We start from the raw sequence: 22,912 nt of genomic DNA, 5'->3' as shown, positions 1-22,912 counted from the left end.
TGTGGTCACATTAACAACCAGTACAACACAGTAAACCTTTCATCTAATGACGCGTGTGGTTACATTAACAACCAGTACAACACAGTAAACCTTTCCTAATGACGAGTGTGGTTACATTAACAACCAGTACAACACAGTAAACCTTTCATATAATGACGAGTGTGGTCACATTAACAACCAGTACAACACAGTAAACCTTTCATATAATGACGAGTGTGGTTACATTAACAACCAGTACAACACACAGTAAACCTTTCATATAATGACGAGTGTGGTCACATTAACATTAACAACCAGTACAACACAGTAAACCTTTCATATAATGACGAGTGTGGTCACATTAACAACCAGTACAACACAGTAAACCTTTCATATAATGACGAGTGTGGTTACATTAACAACCAGTACAACACAGTAAACCTTTCATATAATGACGAGTGTGGTCACATTAACAACCAGTACAACACAGTAAACCTTTCATATAATGACGAGTGTGGTCACATTAACAACCAGTACAACACAGTAAACCTTTCATATAATGACGAGTGTGGTCACATTAACAACCAGTACAACACAGTAAACCTTTCATATAATGACGAGTGTGGTCACATTAACAACCAGTACAACACACAGTAAACCTTTCATATAATGACGAGTGTGGTTACATTAACAACCAGTACAACACAGTAAACCTTTCATATAATGACGAGTGTGGTTACATTAACAACCAGTACAACACAGTAAACCTTTCATATAATGACGAGTGTGGTCACATTAACAACCAGTACAACACAGTAAACCTTTCATATAATGACGAGTGTGGTTACATTAACAACCAGTACAACACAGTAAACCTTTCATATAATGACGAGTGTGGTCACATTAACAACCAGACGAGTGTGGTCTACATTAACAACCAGTACAACACAGTAAACCTTTCATATAATGACGAGTGTGGTTACATTAACAACCAGTACAACACAGTAAACCTTTCATATAATGACGAGTGTGGTCACATTAACAACCAGTACAACACAGTAAACCTTTCATATAATGACGAGTGTGGTCACATTAACAACCAGTACAACACAGTAAACCTTTCATATAATGACGAGTGTGGTCACATTAACAACCAGTACAACACAGTAAACCTTTCATATAATGACGAGTGTGGTCACATTAACAACCAGTACAACACAGTAAACCTTTCATATAATGACGAGTGTGGTCACATTAACAACCAGTACAACACAGTAAACCTTTCATATAATGACGAGTGTGGTCACATTAACAACCAGTACAACACAGTAAACCTTTCATATAATGACGAGTGTGGTTACATTAACAACCAGTACAACACAGTAAACCTTTCATATAATGACGAGTGTGGTTACATTAACAACCAGTACAACACAGTAAACCTTTCATATAATGACGAGTGTGGTTACATTAACAACCAGTACAACACAGTAAACCTTTCATATAATGACGAGTGTGGTCACATTAACAACCAGTACAACACAGTAAACCTTTCATATAATGACGAGTGTGGTTACATTAACAACCAGTACAACACAGTAAACCTTTCATATAATGACGAGTGTGGTCACATTAACAACCAGTACAACACAGTAAACCTTTCATATAATGACGAGTGTGGTCACATTAACAACCAGTACAACACAGTAAACCTTTCATATAATGACGAGTGTGGTCACATTAACAACCAGTACAACACAGTAAACCTTTCATATAATGACGAGTGTGGTCACATTAACAACCAGTACAACACAGTAAACCTTTCATATAATGACGAGTGTGGTACAACATTAACAACCAGTACAACACAGTAAACCTTTCATATAATGACGAGTGTGGTCATATTAACAACCAGTACAACACAGTAAACCTTTCATATAATGACGAGTGTGGTCACATTAACAACCAGTACAACACAGTAAACCTTTCATATAATGACGAGTGTGGTTACATTAACAACCAGTACAACACAGTAAACCTTTCATATAATGACGAGTGTGGTCACATTAACAACCAGTACAACACAGTAAACCTTTCATATAATGACGAGTGTGGTTACATTAACAACCAGTACAACACAGTAAACCTTTCATATAATGACGAGTGTGGTCACATTAACAACCAGTACAACACAGTAAACCTTTCATATAATGACGAGTGTGGTTACATTAACAACCAGTACAACACAGTAAACCTTTCATATAATGACGAGTGTGGTCACATTAACAACCAGTACAACACAGTAAACCTTTCATATAATGACGAGTGTGGTCACATTAACAACCAGTACAACACAGTAAACCTTTCATATAATGACGAGTGTGGTTACATTAACAACCAGTACAACACAGTAAACCTTTCATATAATGACGAGTGTGGTTACATTAACAACCAGTACAACACAGTAAACCTTTCATATAATGACGAGTGTGGTCACATTAACAACCAGTACAACACAGTAAACCTTTCATATAATGACGAGTGTGGTTACATTAACAACCAGTACAACACAGTAAACCTTTCATATAATGACGAGTGTGGTCACATTAACAACCAGTACAACACAGTAAACCTTTCATATAATGACGAGTGTGGTTACATTAACAACCAGTACAACACAGTAAACCTTTCATATAATGACGAGTGTGGTTACATTAACAACCAGTACAACACAGTAAACCTTTCATATAATGACGAGTGTGGTTACATTAACAACCAGTACAACACAGTAAACCTTTCATATAATGACGAGTGTGGTCACATTAACAACCAGTACAACACAGTAAACCTTTCATATAATGACGAGTGTGGTCACATTAACAACCAGTACAACACAGTAAACCTTTCATATAATGACGAGTGTGGTTACATTAACAACCAGTACAACACAGTAAACCTTTCATATAATGACGAGTGTGGTCACATTAACAACCAGTACAACACAGTAAACCTTTCATATAATGACGAGTGTGGTCACATTAACAACCAGTACAACACAGTAAACCTTTCATATAATGACGAGTGTGGTTACATTAACAACCAGTACAACACAGTAAACCTTTCATATAATGACGAGTGTGGTCACATTAACAACCAGTACAACACAGTAAACCTTTCATATAATGACGAGTGTGGTTATATTAACAACCAGTACAACACAGTAAACCTTTCATATAATGACGAGTGTGGTCACATTAACAACCAGTACAACACAGTAAACCTTTCATATAATGACGAGTGTGGTCACATTAACAACCAGTACAACACAGTAAACCTTTCATATAATGACGAGTGTGGTCACATTAACAACCAGTACAACACAGTAAACCTTTCATATAATGACGAGTGTGGTCACATTAACAACCAGTACAACACAGTAAACCTTTCATATAATGACGAGTGTGGTTACATTAACAACCAGTACAACACAGTAAACCTTTCATATAATGACGAGTGTGGTCACATTAACAACCAGTGACGAGTGTGGTCACATTAACAACCAGTACAACACAGTAAACCTTTCATATAATGACGAGTGTGGTCACATTAACAACCAGTACAACACAGTAAACCTTTCATATAATGACGAGTGTGGTTACATTAACAACCAGTACAACACAGTAAACCTTTCATATAATGACGAGTGTGGTCACATTAACAACCAGTACAACACAGTAAACCTTTCATATAATGACGAGTGTGGTTACATTAACAACCAGTACAACACAGTAAACCTTTCATATAATGACGAGTGTGGTCACATTAACAACCAGTACAACACAGTAAACCTTTCATATAATGACGAGTGTGGTTACATTAACAACCAGTACAACACAGTAAACCTTTCATATAATGACGAGTGTGGTCACATTAACAACCAGTACAACACAGTAAACCTTTCATATAATGACGAGTGTGGTCACATTAACAACCAGTACAACACAGTAAACCTTTCATATAATGACGAGTGTGGTCACATTAACAACCAGTACAACACAGTAAACCTTTCATATAATGACGAGTGTGGTTATATTAACAACCAGTACAACACAGTAAACCTTTCATATAATGACGAGTGTGGTCACATTAACAACCAGTACAACACAGTAAACCTTTCATATAATGACGAGTGTGGTCACATTAACAACCAGTACAACACAGTAAACCTTTCATATAATGACGAGTGTGGTCACATTAACAACCAGTACAACACAGTAAACCTTTCATATAATGACGAGTGTGGTTACATTAACAACCAGTACAACACAGTAAACCTTTCATATAATGACGAGTGTGGTTACATTAACAACCAGTACAACACAGTAAACCTTTCATATAATGACGAGTGTGGTTATATTAACAACCAGTACAACACAGTAAACCTTTCATATAATGACGAGTGTGGTCACATTAACAACCAGTACAACACAGTAAACCTTTCATATAATGACGAGTGTGGTTATATTAACAACCAGTACAACACAGTAAACCTTTCATATAATGACGAGTGTGGTCACATTAACAACCAGTACAACACAGTAAACCTTTCATATAATGACGAGTGTGGTTACATTAACAACCAGTACAACACAGTAAACCTTTCATATAATGACGAGTGTGGTCACATTAACAACCAGTACAACACAGTAAACCTTTCATATAATGACGAGTGTGGTCACATTAACAACCAGTACAACACAGTAAACCTTTCATATAATGACGAGTGTGGTCACATTAACAACCAGTACAACACAGTAAACCTTTCATATAATGACGAGTGTGGTTACATTAACAACCAGTACAACACAGTAAACCTTTCATATAATGACGAGTGTGGTCACATTAACAACCAGTACAACACAGTAAACCTTTCATATAATGACGAGTGTGGTTATATTAACAACCAGTACAACACAGTAAACCTTTCATATAATGACGAGTGTGGTCAGTACAACACAGTAAACCTTTCATATAATGACGAGTGTGGTCACATTAACAACCAGTACAACACAGTAAACCTTTCATATAATGACGAGTGTGGTCACATTAACAACCAGTACAACACAGTAAACCTTTCATATAATGACGAGTGTGGTCACATTAACAACCAGTATATATAATGACGAGTGTGGTTATATTAACAACCAGTACAACACAGTAAACCTTTCATATAATGACGAGTGTGGTTACATTAACAACCAGTACAACACAGTAAACCTTTCATATAATGACGAGTGTGGTTATATTAACAACCAGTACAACACAGTAAACCTTTCATATAATGACGAGTGTGGTCACATTAACAACCAGTACAACACAGTAAACCTTTCATATAATGACGAGTGTGGTCACATTAACAACCAGTACAACACAGTAAACCTTTCATATAATGACGAGTGTGGTTACATTAACAACCAGTACAACACAGTAAACCTTTCATATAATGACGAGTGTGGTCACATTAACAACCAGTACAACACAGTAAACCTTTCATATAATGACGAGTGTGGTCACATTAACAACCAGTACAACACAGTAAACCTTTCATATAATGACGAGTGTGGTTACATTAACAACCAGTACAACACAGTAAACCTTTCATATAATGACGAGTGTGGTTACATTAACAACCAGTACAACACAGTAAACCTTTCATATAATGACGAGTGTGGTTACATTAACAACCAGTACAACACAGTAAACCTTTCATATAATGACGAGTGTGGTTACATTAACAACCAGTACAACACAGTAAACCTTTCATATAATGACGAGTGTGGTCACATTAACAACCAGTACAACACAGTAAACCTTTCATATAATGACGAGTGTGGTCACATTAACAACCAGTACAACACAGTAAACCTTTCATATAATGACGAGTGTGGTTACATTAACAACCAGTACAACACAGTAAACCTTTCATATAATGACGAGTGTGGTTACATTAACAACCAGTACAACACAGTAAACCTTTCATATAATGACGAGTGTGGTCACATTAACAACCAGTACAACACAGTAAACCTTTCATATAATGACGAGTGTGGTCACATTAACAACCAGTACAACACAGTAAACCTTTCATATAATGACGAGTGTGGTTACATTAACAACCAGTACAACACAGTAAACCTTTCATATAATGACGAGTGTGGTCACATTAACAACCAGTACAACACAGTAAACCTTTCATATAATGACGAGTGTGGTTACATTAACAACCAGTACAACACAGTAAACCTTTCATATAATGACGAGTGTGGTTACATTAACAACCAGTACAACACAGTAAACCTTTCATATAATGACGAGTGTGGTCACATTAACAACCAGTACAACACAGTAAACCTTTCATATAATGACGAGTGTGGTCATATTAACAACCAGTACAACACAGTAAACCTTTCATATAATGACGAGTGTGGTCACATTAACAACCAGTACAACACAGTAAACCTTTCATATAATGACGAGTGTGGTCACATTAACAACCAGTACAACACAGTAAACCTTTCATATAATGACGAGTGTGGTCACATTAACAACCAGTACAACACAGTAAACCTTTCATATAATGACGAGTGTGGTCACATTAACAACCAGTACAACACAGTAAACCTTTCATATAATGACGAGTGTGGTTACATTAACAACCAGTACAACACAGTAAACCTTTCATATAATGACGAGTGTGGTCACATTAACAACCAGTACAACACAGTAAACCTTTCATATAATGACGAGTGTGGTCACATTAACAACCAGTACAACACAGTAAACCTTTCATATAATGACGAGTGTGGTTACATTAACAACCAGTACAACACAGTAAACCTTTCATATAATGACGAGTGTGGTTACATTAACAACCAGTACAACACAGTAAACCTTTCATATAATGACGAGTGTGGTTACATTAACAACCAGTACAACACAGTAAACCTTTCATATAATGACGAGTGTGGTTACATTAACAACCAGTACAACACAGTAAACCTTTCATATAATGACGAGTGTGGTCACATTAACAACCAGTACAACACAGTAAACCTTTCATATAATGACGAGTGTGGTCACATTAACAACCAGTACAACACAGTAAACCTTTCATATAATGACGAGTGTGGTTACATTAACAACCAGTACAACACAGTAAACCTTTCATATAATGACGAGTGTGGTTACATTAACAACCAGTACAACACAGTAAACCTTTCATATAATGACGAGTGTGGTCACATTAACAACCAGTACAACACAGTAAACCTTTCATATAATGACGAGTGTGGTTACATTAACAACCAGTACAACACAGTAAACCTTTCATATAATGACGAGTGTGGTTACATTAACAACCAGTACAACACAGTAAACCTTTCATATAATGACGAGTGTGGTTACATTAACAACCAGTACAACACAGTAAACCTTTCATATAATGACGAGTGTGGTCACATTAACAACCAGTACAACACAGTAAACCTTTCATATAATGACGAGTGTGGTTACATTAACAACCAGTACAACACAGTAAACCTTTCATATAATGACGAGTGTGGTTATATTAACAACCAGTACAACACAGTAAACCTTTCATATAATGACGAGTGTGGTTACATTAACAACCAGTACAACACAGTAAACCTTTCATATAATGACGAGTGTGGTTACATTAACAACCAGTACAACACAGTAAACCTTTCATATAATGACGAGTGTGGTCACATTAACAACCAGTACAACACAGTAAACCTTTCATATAATGACGAGTGTGGTTACATTAACAACCAGTACAACACAGTAAACCTTTCATATAATGACGAGTGTGGTTACATTAACAACCAGTACAACACAGTAAACCTTTCATATAATGACGAGTGTGGTTACATTAACAACCAGTACAACACAGTAAACCTTTCATATAATGACGAGTGTGGTTACATTAACAACCAGTACAACACAGTAAACCTTTCATATAATGACGAGTGTGGTCACATTAACAACCAGTACAACACAGTAAACCTTTCATATAATGACGAGTGTGGTCACATTAACAACCAGTACAACACAGTAAACCTTTCATATAATGACGAGTGTGGTCACATTAACAACCAGTACAACACAGTAAACCTTTCATATAATGACGAGTGTGGTCACATTAACAACCAGTACAACACAGTAAACCTTTCATATAATGACGAGTGTGGTCACATTAACAACCAGTACAACACAGTAAACCTTTCATATAATGACGAGTGTGGTCACATTAACAACCAGTACAACACAGTAAACCTTTCATATAATGACGAGTGTGGTCACATTAACAACCAGTACAACACAGTAAACCTTTCATATAATGACGAGTGTGGTCACATTAACAACCAGTACAACACAGTAAACCTTTCATATAATGACGAGTGTGGTCACATTAACAACCAGTACAACACAGTAAACCTTTCATATAATGACGAGTGTGGTTATATTAACAACCAGTACAACACAGTAAACCTTTCATATAATGACGAGTGTGGTCACATTAACAACCAGTACAACACAGTAAACCTTTCATATAATGACGAGTGTGGTCACATTAACAACCAGTACAACACAGTAAACCTTTCATATAATGACGAGTGTGGTCACATTAACAACCAGTACAACACAGTAAACCTTTCATATAATGACGAGTGTGGTCACATTAACAACCAGTACAACACAGTAAACCTTTCATATAATGACGAGTGTGGTCACATTAACAACCAGTACAACACAGTAAACCTTTCATATAATGACGAGTGTGGTCACATTAACAACCAGTACAACACAGTAAACCTTTCATATAATGACGAGTGTGGTCACATTAACAACCAGTACAACACAGTAAACCTTTCATATAATGACGAGTGTGGTTACATTAACAACCAGTACAACACAGTAAACCTTTCATATAATGACGAGTGTGGTTACATTAACAACCAGTACAACACAGTAAACCTTTCATATAATGACGAGTGTGGTCACATTAACAACCAGTACAACACAGTAAACCTTTCATATAATGACGAGTGTGGTTACATTAACAACCAGTACAACACAATAAACCTTTCCATATAATGACGAGTGTGGTCACATTAACAACCAGTACAACACAGTAAACCTTTCATATAATGACGAGTGTGGTCACATTAACAACCAGTACAACACAGTAAACCTTTCATATAATGACGAGTGTGGTCACATTAACAACCAGTACAACACAGTAAACCTTTCATATAATGACGAGTGTGGTCACATTAACAACCAGTACAACACAGTAAACCTTTCATATAATGACGAGTGTGGTTACATTAACAACCAGTACAACACAGTAAACCTTTCATATAATGACGAGTGTGGTCACATTAACAACCAGTACAACACAGTAAACCTTTCATATAATGACGAGTGTGGTCACATTAACAACCAGTACAACACAGTAAACCTTTCATATAATGACGAGTGTGGTTACATTAACAACCAGTACAACACAGTAAACCTTTCATATAATGACGAGTGTGGTTACATTAACAACCAGTACAACACAGTAAACCTTTCATATAATGACGAGTGTGGTTACATTAACAACCAGTACAACACAGTAAACCTTTCATATAATGACGAGTGTGGTTACATTAACAACCAGTACAACACAGTAAACCTTTCATATAATGACGAGTGTGGTCACATTAACAACCAGTACAACACAGTAAACCTTTCATATAATGACGAGTGTGGTTATATTAACAACCAGTACAACACAATAAACCTTTCATATAATGACGAGTGTGGTCACATTAACAACCAGTACAACACAGTAAACCTTTCATATAATGACGAGTGTGGTCACATTAACAACCAGTACAACACAGTAAACCTTTCATATAATGACGAGTGTGGTCACATTAACAACCAGTACAACACAATAAACCTTTCATATAATGACGAGTGTGGTCACATTAACAACCAGTACAACACGGTAAACCTTTCATATAATGACGAGTGTGGTTACATTAACAACCAGTACAACACAGTAAACCTTTCATATAATGACGAGTGTGGTCACATTAACAACCAGTACAACACAGTAAACCTTTCATATAATGACGAGTGTGGTCACATTAACAACCAGTACAACACAGTAAACCTTTCATATAATGACGAGTGTGGTTACATTAACAACCAGTACAACACAGTAAACCTTTCATATAATGACGAGTGTGGTTACATTAACAACCAGTACAACACAGTAAACCTTTCATATAATGACGAGTGTGGTTACATTAACAACCAGTACAACACAGTAAACCTTTCATATAATGACGAGTGTGGTTACATTAACAACCAGTACAACACAGTAAACCTTTCATATAATGACGAGTGTGGTCACATTAACAACCAGTACAACACAGTAAACCTTTCATATAATGACGAGTGTGGTCACATTAACAACCAGTACAACACAGTAAACCTTTCATATAATGACGAGTGTGGTTACATTAACAACCAGTACAACACAGTAAACCTTTCATATAATGACGAGTGTGGTTACATTAACAACCAGTACAACACAGTAAACCTTTCATATAATGACGAGTGTGGTCACATTAACAACCAGTACAACACAGTAAACCTTTCATATAATGACGAGTGTGGTTACATTAACAACCAGTACAACACAGTAAACCTTTCATATAATGACGAGTGTGGTTACATTAACAACCAGTACAACACAGTAAACCTTTCATATAATGACGAGTGTGGTTACATTAACAACCAGTACAACACAGTAAACCTTTCATATAATGACGAGTGTGGTCACATTAACAACCAGTACAACACAGTAAACCTTTCATATAATGACGAGTGTGGTCACATTAACAACCAGTACAACACAGTAAACCTTTCATATAATGACGAGTGTGGTTACATTAACAACCAGTACAACACAGTAAACCTTTCATATAATGACGAGTGTGGTCACATTAACAACCAGTACAACACAGTAAACCTTTCATATAATGACGCGTGTGGTTACATTAACAACCAGTACAACACAGTAAACCTTTCATATAATGACGAGTGTGGTTACATTAACAACCAGTACAACACAGTAAACCTTTCATATAATGACGAGTGTGGTCACATTAACAACCAGTACAACACAGTAAACCTTTCATATAATGACGAGTGTGGTTATATTAACAACCAGTACAACACAATAAACGTTTCATATAATGACGAGTGTGGTCACATTAACAACCAGTACAACACAGTAAACCTTTCATATAATGACGAGTGTGGTCACATTAACAACCAGTACAACACAGTAAACCTTTCATATAATGACGAGTGTGGTCACATTAACAACCAGTACAACACAATAAACGTTTCATATAATGACGAGTGTGGTCACATTAACAACCAGTACAACACAGTAAACCTTTCATATAATGACGAGTGTGGTTACATTAACAACCAGTACAACACAGTAAACCTTTCATATAATGACGAGTGTGGTCACATTAACAACCAGTACAACACAATAAACCTTTCATATAATGACGAGTGTGGTCACATTAACAACTAGTACAACACAATAAACCTTTCATATAATGACGAGTGTGGTTACATTAACAACCAGTACAACACAGTAAACCTTTCATATAATGACGAGTGTGGTTACATTAACAACCAGTACAACACAGTAAACCTTTCATATAATGACGAGTGTGGTTACATTAACAACCAGTACAACACAGTAAACCTTTCATATAATGACGAGTGTGGTTACATTAACAACCAGTACAACACAGTAAACCTTTCATATAATGACGAGTGTGGTCACATTAACAACCAGTACAACACAGTAAACCTTTCATATAATGACGAGTGTGGTCACATTAACAACCAGTACAACACAGTAAACCTTTCATATAATGACGAGTGTGGTTACATTAACAACCAGTACAACACAGTAAACCTTTCATATAATGACGAGTGTGGTTACATTAACAACCAGTACAACACAGTAAACCTTTCATATAATGACGAGTGTGGTCACATTAACAACCAGTACAACACAGTAAACCTTTCATATAATGACGAGTGTGGTTACATTAACAACCAGTACAAAACAGTAAACCTTTCATCTAATGACGCGTGTGGTTACATTAACAACCAGTACAACACAGTAAACCTTTCATATAATGACGAGTGTGGTTACATTAACAACCAGTACAACACAGTAAACCTTTCATATAATGACGAGTGTGGTCACATTAACAACCAGTACAACACAGTAAACCTTTCATATAATGACGAGTGTGGTTACATTAACAACCAGTACAACACAGTAAACCTTTCATATAATGACGAGTGTGGTTATATTAACAACCAGTACAACACAGTAAACCTTTCATGTAATGACGAGTGTGGTTACATTAACAACCAGTACAACACAGTAAACCTTTCATGTAATGACGAGTGTGGTTACATTAACAACCAGTACAACACAGTAAACCTTTCATATAATGACGAGTGTGGTCACATTAACAACCAGTACAACACAGTAAACCTTTCATATAATGACGAGTGTGGTCACATTAACAACCAGTACAACACAGTAAACCTTTCATATAATGACGAGTGTGGTCACATTAACAACCAGTACAACACAGTAAACCTTTCATATAATGACGAGTGTGGTCACATTAACAACCAGTACAACACAGTAAACCTTTCATATAATGACGAGTGTGGTCACATTAACAACCAGTACAACACAGTAAACCTTTCATATAATGACGAGTGTGGTCACATTAACAACCAGTACAACACAGTAAACCTTTCATATAATGACGAGTGTGGTCACATTAACAACCAGTACAACACAGTAAACCTTTCATATAATGACGAGTGTGGTCACATTAACAACCAGTACAACACAGTAAACCTTTCATATAATGACGAGTGTGGTCACATTAACAACCAGTACAACACAGTAAACCTTTCATATAATGACGAGTGTGGTCACATTAACAACCAGTACAACACAGTAAACCTTTCATATAATGACGAGTGTGGTTACATTAACAACCAGTACAACACAGTAAACGTTTCATATAATGACGAGTGTGGTCACATTAACAACCAGTACAACACAGTAAACCTTTCATATAATGACGAGTGTGGTCACATTAACAACCAGTACAACACAGTAAACCTTTCATATAATGACGAGTGTGGTCACATTAACAACCAGTACAACACAGTAAACCTTTCATATAATGACGAGTGTGGTCACATTAACAACCAGTACAACACAGTAAACCTTTCATATAATGACGAGTGTGGTCACATTAACAACCAGTACAACACAGTAAACCTTTCATATAATGACGAGTGTGGTCACATTAACAACCAGTACAACACAGTAAACCTTTCATATAATGACGAGTGTGGTCACATTAACAACCAGTACAACACAGTAAACCTTTCATATAATGACGAGTGTGGTCACATTAACAACCAGTACAACACAGTAAACCTTTCATATAATGACGAGTGTGGTTACATTAACAACCAGTACAACACAGTAAACCTTTCATATAATGACGAGTGTGGTTACATTAACAACCAGTACAACACAGTAAACCTTTCATATAATGACGAGTGTGGTCACATTAACAACCAGTACAACACAGTAAACCTTTCATATAATGACGAGTGTGGTTACATTAACAACCAGTACAACACAGTAAACCTTTCATATAATGACGAGTGTGGTCACATTAACAACCAGTACAACACAGTAAACCTTTCATATAATGACGAGTGTGGTCACATTAACAACCAGTACAACACAGTAAACCTTTCATATAATGACGAGTGTGGTCACATTAACAACCAGTACAACACAGTAAACCTTTCATATAATGACGAGTGTGGTCACATTAACAACCAGTACAACACAGTAAACCTTTCATATAATGACGAGTGTGGTCACATTAACAACCAGTACAACACAGTAAACCTTTCATATAATGACGAGTGTGGTTACATTAACAACCAGTACAACACAGTAAACCTTTCATATAATGACGAGTGTGGTTACATTAACAACCAGTACAACACAGTAAACCTTTCATATAATGACGAGTGTGGTTACATTAACAACCAGTACAACACAGTAAACCTTTCATATAATGACGAGTGTGGTTACATTAACAACCAGTACAACACAGTAAACCTTTCATATAATGACGAGTGTGGTTACATTAACAACCAGTACAACACAGTAAACCTTTCATATAATGACGAGTGTGGTTACATTAACAACCAGTACAACACAGTAAACCTTTCATATAATGACGAGTGTGGTTACATTAACAACCAGTACAACACAGTAAACCTTTCATATAATGACGAGTGTGGTTACATTAACAACCAGTACAACACAGTAAACCTTTCATATAATGACGAGTGTGGTTACATTAACAACCAGTACAACACAGTAAACCTTTCATATAATGACGAGTGTGGTCACATTAACAACCAGTACAACACAGTAAACCTTTCATATAATGACGAGTGTGGTCACATTAACAACCAGTACAACACAGTAAACCTTTCATATAATGACGAGTGTGGTCACATTAACAACCAGTACAACACAGTAAACCTTTCATATAATGACGAGTGTGGTCACATTAACAACCAGTACAACACAGTAAACCTTTCATATAATGACGAGTGTGGTCACATTAACAACCAGTACAACACAATAAACCTTTCATATAATGACGAGTGTGGTCACATTAACAACCAGTACAACACAGTAAACCTTTCATATAATGACGAGTGTGGTCACATTAACAACCAGTACAACACAGTAAACCTTTCATATAATGACGAGTGTGGTCACATTAACAACTAGTACAACACAATAAACCTTTCATATAATGACGAGTGTGGTTACATTAACAACCAGTACAACACAGTAAACCTTTCATATAATGACGAGTGTGGTTACATTAACAACCAGTACAACACAGTAAACCTTTCATATAATGACGAGTGTGGTCACATTAACAACCAGTACAACACAGTAAACCTTTCATATAATGACGAGTGTGGTTATATTAACAACCAGTACAACACAATAAACGTTTCATAAAATGACGAGTGTGGTCACATTAACAACCAGTACAACACAGTAAACCTTTCATATAATGACGAGTGTGGTCACATTAACAACCAGTACAACACAGTAAACCTTTCATATAATGACGAGTGTGGTCACATTAACAACCAGTACAACACAATAAACCTTTCATATAATGACGAGTGTGGTCACATTAACAACCAGTACAACACAGTAAACCTTTCATATAATGACGAGTGTGGTCACATTAACAACCAGTACAACACAGTAAACCTTTCATATAATGACGAGTGTGGTCACATTAACAACCAGTACAACACAGTAAACCTTTCATATAATGACGAGTGTGGTTACATTAACAACCAGTACAACACAGTAAACCTTTCATATAATGACGAGTGTGGTTACATTAACAACCAGTACAACACAGTAAACCTTTCATATAATGACGAGTGTGGTTACATTAACAACCAGTACAACACAGTAAACCTTTCATATAATGACGAGTGTGGTTACATTAACAACCAGTACAACACAGTAAACCTTTCATATAATGACGAGTGTGGTTACATTAACAACCAGTACAACACAGTAAACCTTTCATATAATGACGAGTGTGGTTACATTAACAACCAGTACAACACAGTAAACCTTTCATATAATGACGAGTGTGGTTACATTAACAACCAGTACAACACAGTAAACCTTTCATATAATGACGAGTGTGGTTACATTAACAACCAGTACAACACAGTAAACCTTTCATATAATGACGAGTGTGGTTACATTAACAACCAGTACAACACAGTAAACCTTTCATATAATGACGAGTGTGGTCACATTAACAACCAGTACAACACAGTAAACCTTTCATATAATGACGAGTGTGGTTACATTAACAACCAGTACAACACAGTAAACCTTTCATATAATGACGAGTGTGGTTACATTAACAACCAGTACAACACAGTAAACCTTTCATATAATGACGAGTGTGGTTACATTAACAACCAGTACAACACAGTAAACCTTTCATATAATGACGAGTGTGGTCACATTAACAACCAGTACAACACAGTAAACCTTTCATATAATGACGAGTGTGGTCACATTAACAACCAGTACAACACAGTAAACCTTTCATATAATGACGAGTGTGGTTACATTAACAACCAGTACAACACAGTAAACCTTTCATATAATGACGAGTGTGGTTACATTAACAACCAGTACAACACAGTAAACCTTTCATATAATGACGAGTGTGGTCACATTAACAACCAGTACAACACAGTAAACCTTTCCTATAATGACGAGTGTGGTTACATTAACAACCAGTACAACACAGTAAACCTTTCATATAATGACGCGTGTGGTTACATTAACAACCAGTACAACACAGTAAACCTTTCCTATAATGACGAGTGTGGTTACATTAACAACCAGTACAACACAATAAACCTTTCATATAATGACGAGTGTGGTCACATTAACAACCAGTACAACACAGTAAACCTTTCATGTAATGACGAGTGTGGTCACATTAACAACCAGTACAACACAGTAAACCTTTCATATAATGACGAGTGTGGTTACATTAACAACCAGTATAACACAGTAAACCTTTCCTATAATGACGAGTGTGGTCACATTAACAACCAGTATAACACAGTAAACCTTTCATGTAATGACGCGTGTGGTTACATTAACAACCAGTATAACACAGTAAACCTTTCCTATAATGACGAGTGTGGTTACATTAACAACTAGTACAACACAGTAAACCTTTCATATAATGACGAGTGTGGTCACATTAACAACCAGTACAACACAGTAAACCTTTCATATAATGACGAGTGTGGTTATATTAACAACCAGTACAACACAATAAACGTTTCCTATAATGACGAGTGTGGTCACATTAACAACCAGTACAACACAGTAAACCTTTCATATAATGACGAGTGTGGTCACATTAACAACCAGTACAACACAGTAAACCTTTCATATAATGACGAGTGTGGTCACATTAACAACCAGTACAACACAATAAACGTTTCCTATAATGACGAGTGTGGTCACATTAACAACCAGTACAACACGGTAAACGTTTCATCTAATGACGAGTGTGGTTACATTAACAACCAGTACAACACAGTAAACCTTTCATATAATGACGAGTGTGGTCACATTAACAACCAGTACAACACAGTAAACCTTTCATATAATGACGAGTGTGGTCACATTAACAACTAGTACAACACAATAAACCTTTCATATAATGACGAGTGTGGTTACATTAACAACCAGTACAACACAGTAAACCTTTCATATAATGACGAGTGTGGTTACATTAACAACCAGTACAACACAGTAAACCTTTCATATAATGACGAGTGTGGTTACATTAACAACCAGTACAACACAGTAAACCTTTCATATAATGACGAGTGTGGTTACATTAACAACCAGTACAACACAGTAAACCTTTCATGTAATGACGAATGTGGTCACATTAACAACTAGTACAACACAGTAAACCTTTCATATAATGACGAGTGTGGTCACATTAACAACCAGTACAACACAGTAAACCTTTCATATAATGACGAGTGTGGTTACATTAACAACCAGTACAACACAGTAAACCTTTCATATAATGACGAGTGTGGTTACATTAACAACCAGTATAACACAGTAAACCTTTCATATAATGACGAGTGTGGTCACATTAACAACCAGTACAACACAGTAAACCTTTCATATAATGACGAGTGTGGTTACATTAACAACCAGTACAAAACAGTAATCGGTTCATCTAATGACGCGTGTGGTTACATTAACAACTAGTACAACACAGTAAACCTTTCCTATAATGACGAGTGTGGTTACATTAACAACCAGTACAACACAGTAAACCTTTCATATAATGACGAGTGTGGTCACATTAACAACCAGTACAACACAGTAAACCTTTCATATAATGACGAGTGTGGTTACATTAACAACCAGTACAACACAGTAAACCTTTCATATAATGACGAGTGTGGTTATATTAACAACCAGTACAACACAGTAAACCTTTCATGTAATGACGAGTGTGGTTACATTAACAACCAGTACAACACAGTAAACCTTTCATATAATGACGAGTGTGGTTACATTAACAACCAGTACAACACAGTAAACCTTTCATATAATGACGAGTGTGGTCACATTAACAACCAGTACAACACAGTAAACCTTTCATATAATGACGAGTGTGGTCACATTAACAACCAGTACAACACAGTAAACCTTTCATATAATGACGAGTGTGGTCACATTAACAACCAGTACAACACAGTAAACCTTTCATATAATGACGAGTGTGGTCACATTAACAACCAGTACAACACAGTAAACCTTTCATATAATGACGAGTGTGGTCACATTAACAACCAGTACAACACAGTAAACCTTTCATATAATGACGAGTGTGGTCACATTAACAACCAGTACAACACAATAAACGTTTCCTATAATGACGAGTGTGGTCACATTAACAACCAGTACAACACAGTAAACCTTTCATATAATGACGAGTGTGGTCACATTAACAACCAGTACAACACAATAAACGTTTCCTATAATGACGAGTGTGGTCACATTAACAACTAGTACAACACAGTAAACCTTTCATATAATGACGAGTGTGGTCACATTAACAACCAGTACAACACAGTAAACCTTTCATATAATGACGAGTGTGGTTATATTAACAACCAGTACAACACAATAAACGTTTCCTATAATGACGAGTGTGGTCACATTAACAACCAGTACAACACAGTAAACCTTTCATATAATGACGAGTGTGGTCACATTAACAACCAGTACAACACAGTAAACCTTTCATATAATGACGAGTGTGGTCACATTAACAACCAGTACAACACAGTAAACCTTTCATATAATGACGAGTGTGGTCACATTAACAACCAGTACAACACAGTAAACCTTTCATATAATGACGAGTGTGGTCACATTAACAACCAGTACAACACAATAAACGTTTCCTATAATGACGAGTGTGGTCACATTAACAACTAGTACAACACAGTAAACCTTTCATATAATGACGAGTGTGGTCACATTAACAACCAGTACAACACAGTAAACCTTTCATATAATGACGAGTGTGGTCACATTAACAACCAGTACAACACATTAAACCTTTCATATAATGACGCGTGTGGTTACATTAACAACCAGTACAACACAGTAAACCTTTCATATAATGACGAGTGTGGTTACATTAACAACCAGTACAACACAGTAAACCTTTCATATAATGACGAGTGTGGTCACATTAACAACCAGTACAACACAGTAAACCTTTCATATAATGACGAGTGTGGTTATATTAACAACCAGTACAACACAATAAACGTTTCCAAAAATGACGAGTGTGGTCACATTAACAACCAGTACAACACAGTAAACCTTTCATATAATGACGAGTGTGGTCACATTAACAACCAGTACAACACAGTAAACCTTTCATATAATGACGAGTGTGGTCACATTAACAACCAGTACAACACAGTAAACCTTTCATATAATGACGAGTGTGGTCACATTAACAACTAGTACAACACAGTAAACCTTTCATATAATGACGAGTGTGGTCACATTAACAACTAGTACAACACAGTAAACCTTTCATATAATGACGAGTGTGGTCACATTAACAACCAGTACAACACAGTAAACCTTTCATATAATGACGAGTGTGGTTACATTAACAACCAGTACAACACAGTAAACCTTTCATATAATGACGAGTGTGGTTACATTAACAACCAGTACAACACAGTAAACCTTTCATATAATGACGCGTGTGGTTACATTAACAACCAGTACAACACAGTAAACCTTTCATATAATGACGAGTGTGGTTACATTAACAACCAGTACAACACAGTAAACCTTTCATATAATGACGAGTGTGGTTATATTAACAACCAGTACAACACAGTAAACCTTTCATATAATGACGAGTGTGGTTACATTAACAACCAGTACAACACAGTAAACCTTTCATATAATGACGAGTGTGGTTACATTAACAACCAGTACAACACAGTAAACCTTTCATATAATGACGAGTGTGGTTACATTAACAACCAGTACAACACAGTAAACCTTTCATATAATGACGAGTGTGGTTACATTAACAACCAGTACAACACAGTAAACCTTTCATATAATGACGAGTGTGGTCACATTAACAACCAGTACAACACAGTAAACCTTTCATATAATGACGAGTGTGGTCACATTAACAACCAGTACAACACAGTAAACCTTTCATATAATGACGAGTGTGGTCACATTAACAACCAGTACAACACAATAAACGTTTCCTATAATGACGAGTGTGGTCACATTAACAACTAGTACAACACAGTAAACCTTTCATATAATGACGAGTGTGGTCACATTAACAACTAGTACAACACAGTAAACCTTTCATATAATGACGAGTGTGGTCACATTAACAACCAGTACAACACATTAAACCTTTCATATAATGACGCGTGTGGTTACATTAACAACCAGTACAACACAGTAAACCTTTCATATAATGACGAGTGTGGTTACATTAACAACCAGTACAACACAGTAAACCTTTCATATAATGACGAGTGTGGTTATATTAACAACCAGTACAACACGGTAAACCTTTCATATAATGACTAGTGTGGTTACATTAACAACCAGTACAACACAGTAAACCTTTCATATAATGACGAGTGTGGTTATATTAACAACTAGTACAACACAGTAAACCTTTCATATAATGACGAGTGTGGTTATATTAACAACCAGTACAACACAGTAAACCTTTCATATAATGACGAGTGTGGTTAAATTAACAACCAGTACAACACAGTAAACCTTTCATATAATGACGAGTGTGGTTACATTAACAACCAGTACAAAACAGTAATCGGTTCATCTAATGACGCGTGTGGTTACATTAACAACCAGTATAACACAGTAAACCTTTCATCTAATGACGAGTGTGGTCACATTAACAACCAGTACAACACATTAAACCTTTCATATAATGACGAGTGTGGTTACATTAACAACCAGTACAACACATTAAACCTTTCATATAATGACGAGTGTGGTTACATTAACACCCCGTAGAAAACAGTAAACCTGTGTTATAAATGTGAAAGTTGGTTGTTAAGTGTAGTTTCATAATATGAAAACTCTTCTGCTGTTGAATATCAGTTTTAAAATATTAACTAATATTAGTTGGGTTCAAATTCCTTTTAAATTCGGTCCTTGTCTCCAGGGTCATTGAAGTTTCTTTTCTGTATCTCATATTTAGTTAGTTTGTCTTTCATGGCTTTCAGTTAGTTACTAGTTTCTTAACTATATCTTTGATTTCATAGATTTACTCTCAACTTACTGGTTATTTTACCATCTTGTCTCACGTAGGTTTCACTATTTTTTTCTTTTGAGCTACTCGGTTTTCTTGCTGTTTCAAACGTTTTCTGTGTATAAAAACATCAACAGTTTTTGTGAATAATTATAATTTTATAAACAACAAAAGTGTTTGTGTAAGACAAATTACACAGTAAACTACGACATGAAAGGCAACAAGACAAAACCACGAAGATTTTATCTAAGTTGAAATGTGATTTCATCTGTTAATCTGACAGAGTCTTAAGTTTTTGAGTGTTCGTTTCACAGTCAATGTAGATACATAGTTATCTGTATGTTACATTGAAGCTTATGTCTTGTTTCAGTTGACACCTAAAAGACGTTTTCTGACGATTTACAGTTTTCCTGAAAGAGTTGCCCACGAGAATCACATCTAGTCTTCATCCTCTCTAGGAAGGGTGACAAACCAGGAACCATCTAGCTGTCTATTATGTCGTCAATATTGAACCAAAGCAGCAAGATAAAGAAGACCATAACAATAGTAAAAGAAGTCAGAACGGTCACTTACAGTGAAAATAAGCCATGTTCTTCTGGTACAACTGCACTCTTTCAGAAGCTTCCCAGTCACACCACCACAAACAAATCGATCATTCCTGGACAAAGGAACTCTGTGTCTTCGTCATCACCTTTGTCCTCAACAACAAAAGCTCAGCAAGGATCCTCTGAGCCAACCAGTTCAGTGGAGTTTACAAACAAACCTTCTGCAGCCTCTGGTAGCAGTAGTGGAAAGTTTCCTGACGAATGTCTTCAGTGGCACAACTACTATAGAGCCAAACATGGCGTCCCTCCATTAAAGCTGTCAACTGAGGTACGTTTACACACTTAACAATACCAAACTATACAAAATGGAGTAATATAATAAGATTTCCCAGAGAGTACAGATGTATTGCTGTCTGTATGATTCACTCAAGGGGTCAGATGTTGGCTACAAATGTATTCCTGTCTGTATGATTCACTCAAGGGGTCAGATGTTGGCTACAGATGTATTGTTGTCTGTATGATTCACTCAAGGGGTCAGATGTTGGCTACAGATGTATCCATGTCTGTATGATTCACTCAAGGGGTCAGATGTTGACTACAGATGTATTCCTGTCTGTATGATTCACTCAAGGGGTCAGATGTTGGCTACAGATGTATTCCTGTCTGTATGATTCACTCAAGGGG

The 22,912-nt window shown here is 36.2% G+C and overlaps 1 protein-coding gene across 1 annotated transcript in view; it reads left to right on the top strand.

Annotated features, from left to right (window-relative positions):
• Positions 1 to 22,912, top strand: part of LOC143228708 (Golgi-associated plant pathogenesis-related protein 1-like) — a gene marked incomplete in the record, with an annotated part of 73,086 nt that overhangs the window by 40,145 nt on the left and 10,029 nt on the right. The window contains 1 exon segment of the mRNA XM_076459993.1: positions 22,054 to 22,556. Within this exon segment, the coding sequence (XP_076316108.1) occupies positions 22,179 to 22,556 (378 nt within the window).

The sequence above is a fragment of the Tachypleus tridentatus genome, chromosome 10 (assembly GCF_004210375.1).
Source record: "Tachypleus tridentatus isolate NWPU-2018 chromosome 10, ASM421037v1, whole genome shotgun sequence".
Taxonomy (NCBI): Eukaryota; Metazoa; Arthropoda; class Merostomata; order Xiphosura; family Limulidae; genus Tachypleus; species Tachypleus tridentatus.
The sequence above is the reverse complement of the archived record's forward strand: the minus strand, read 5'-3'. Positions and strand labels throughout refer to the sequence as shown.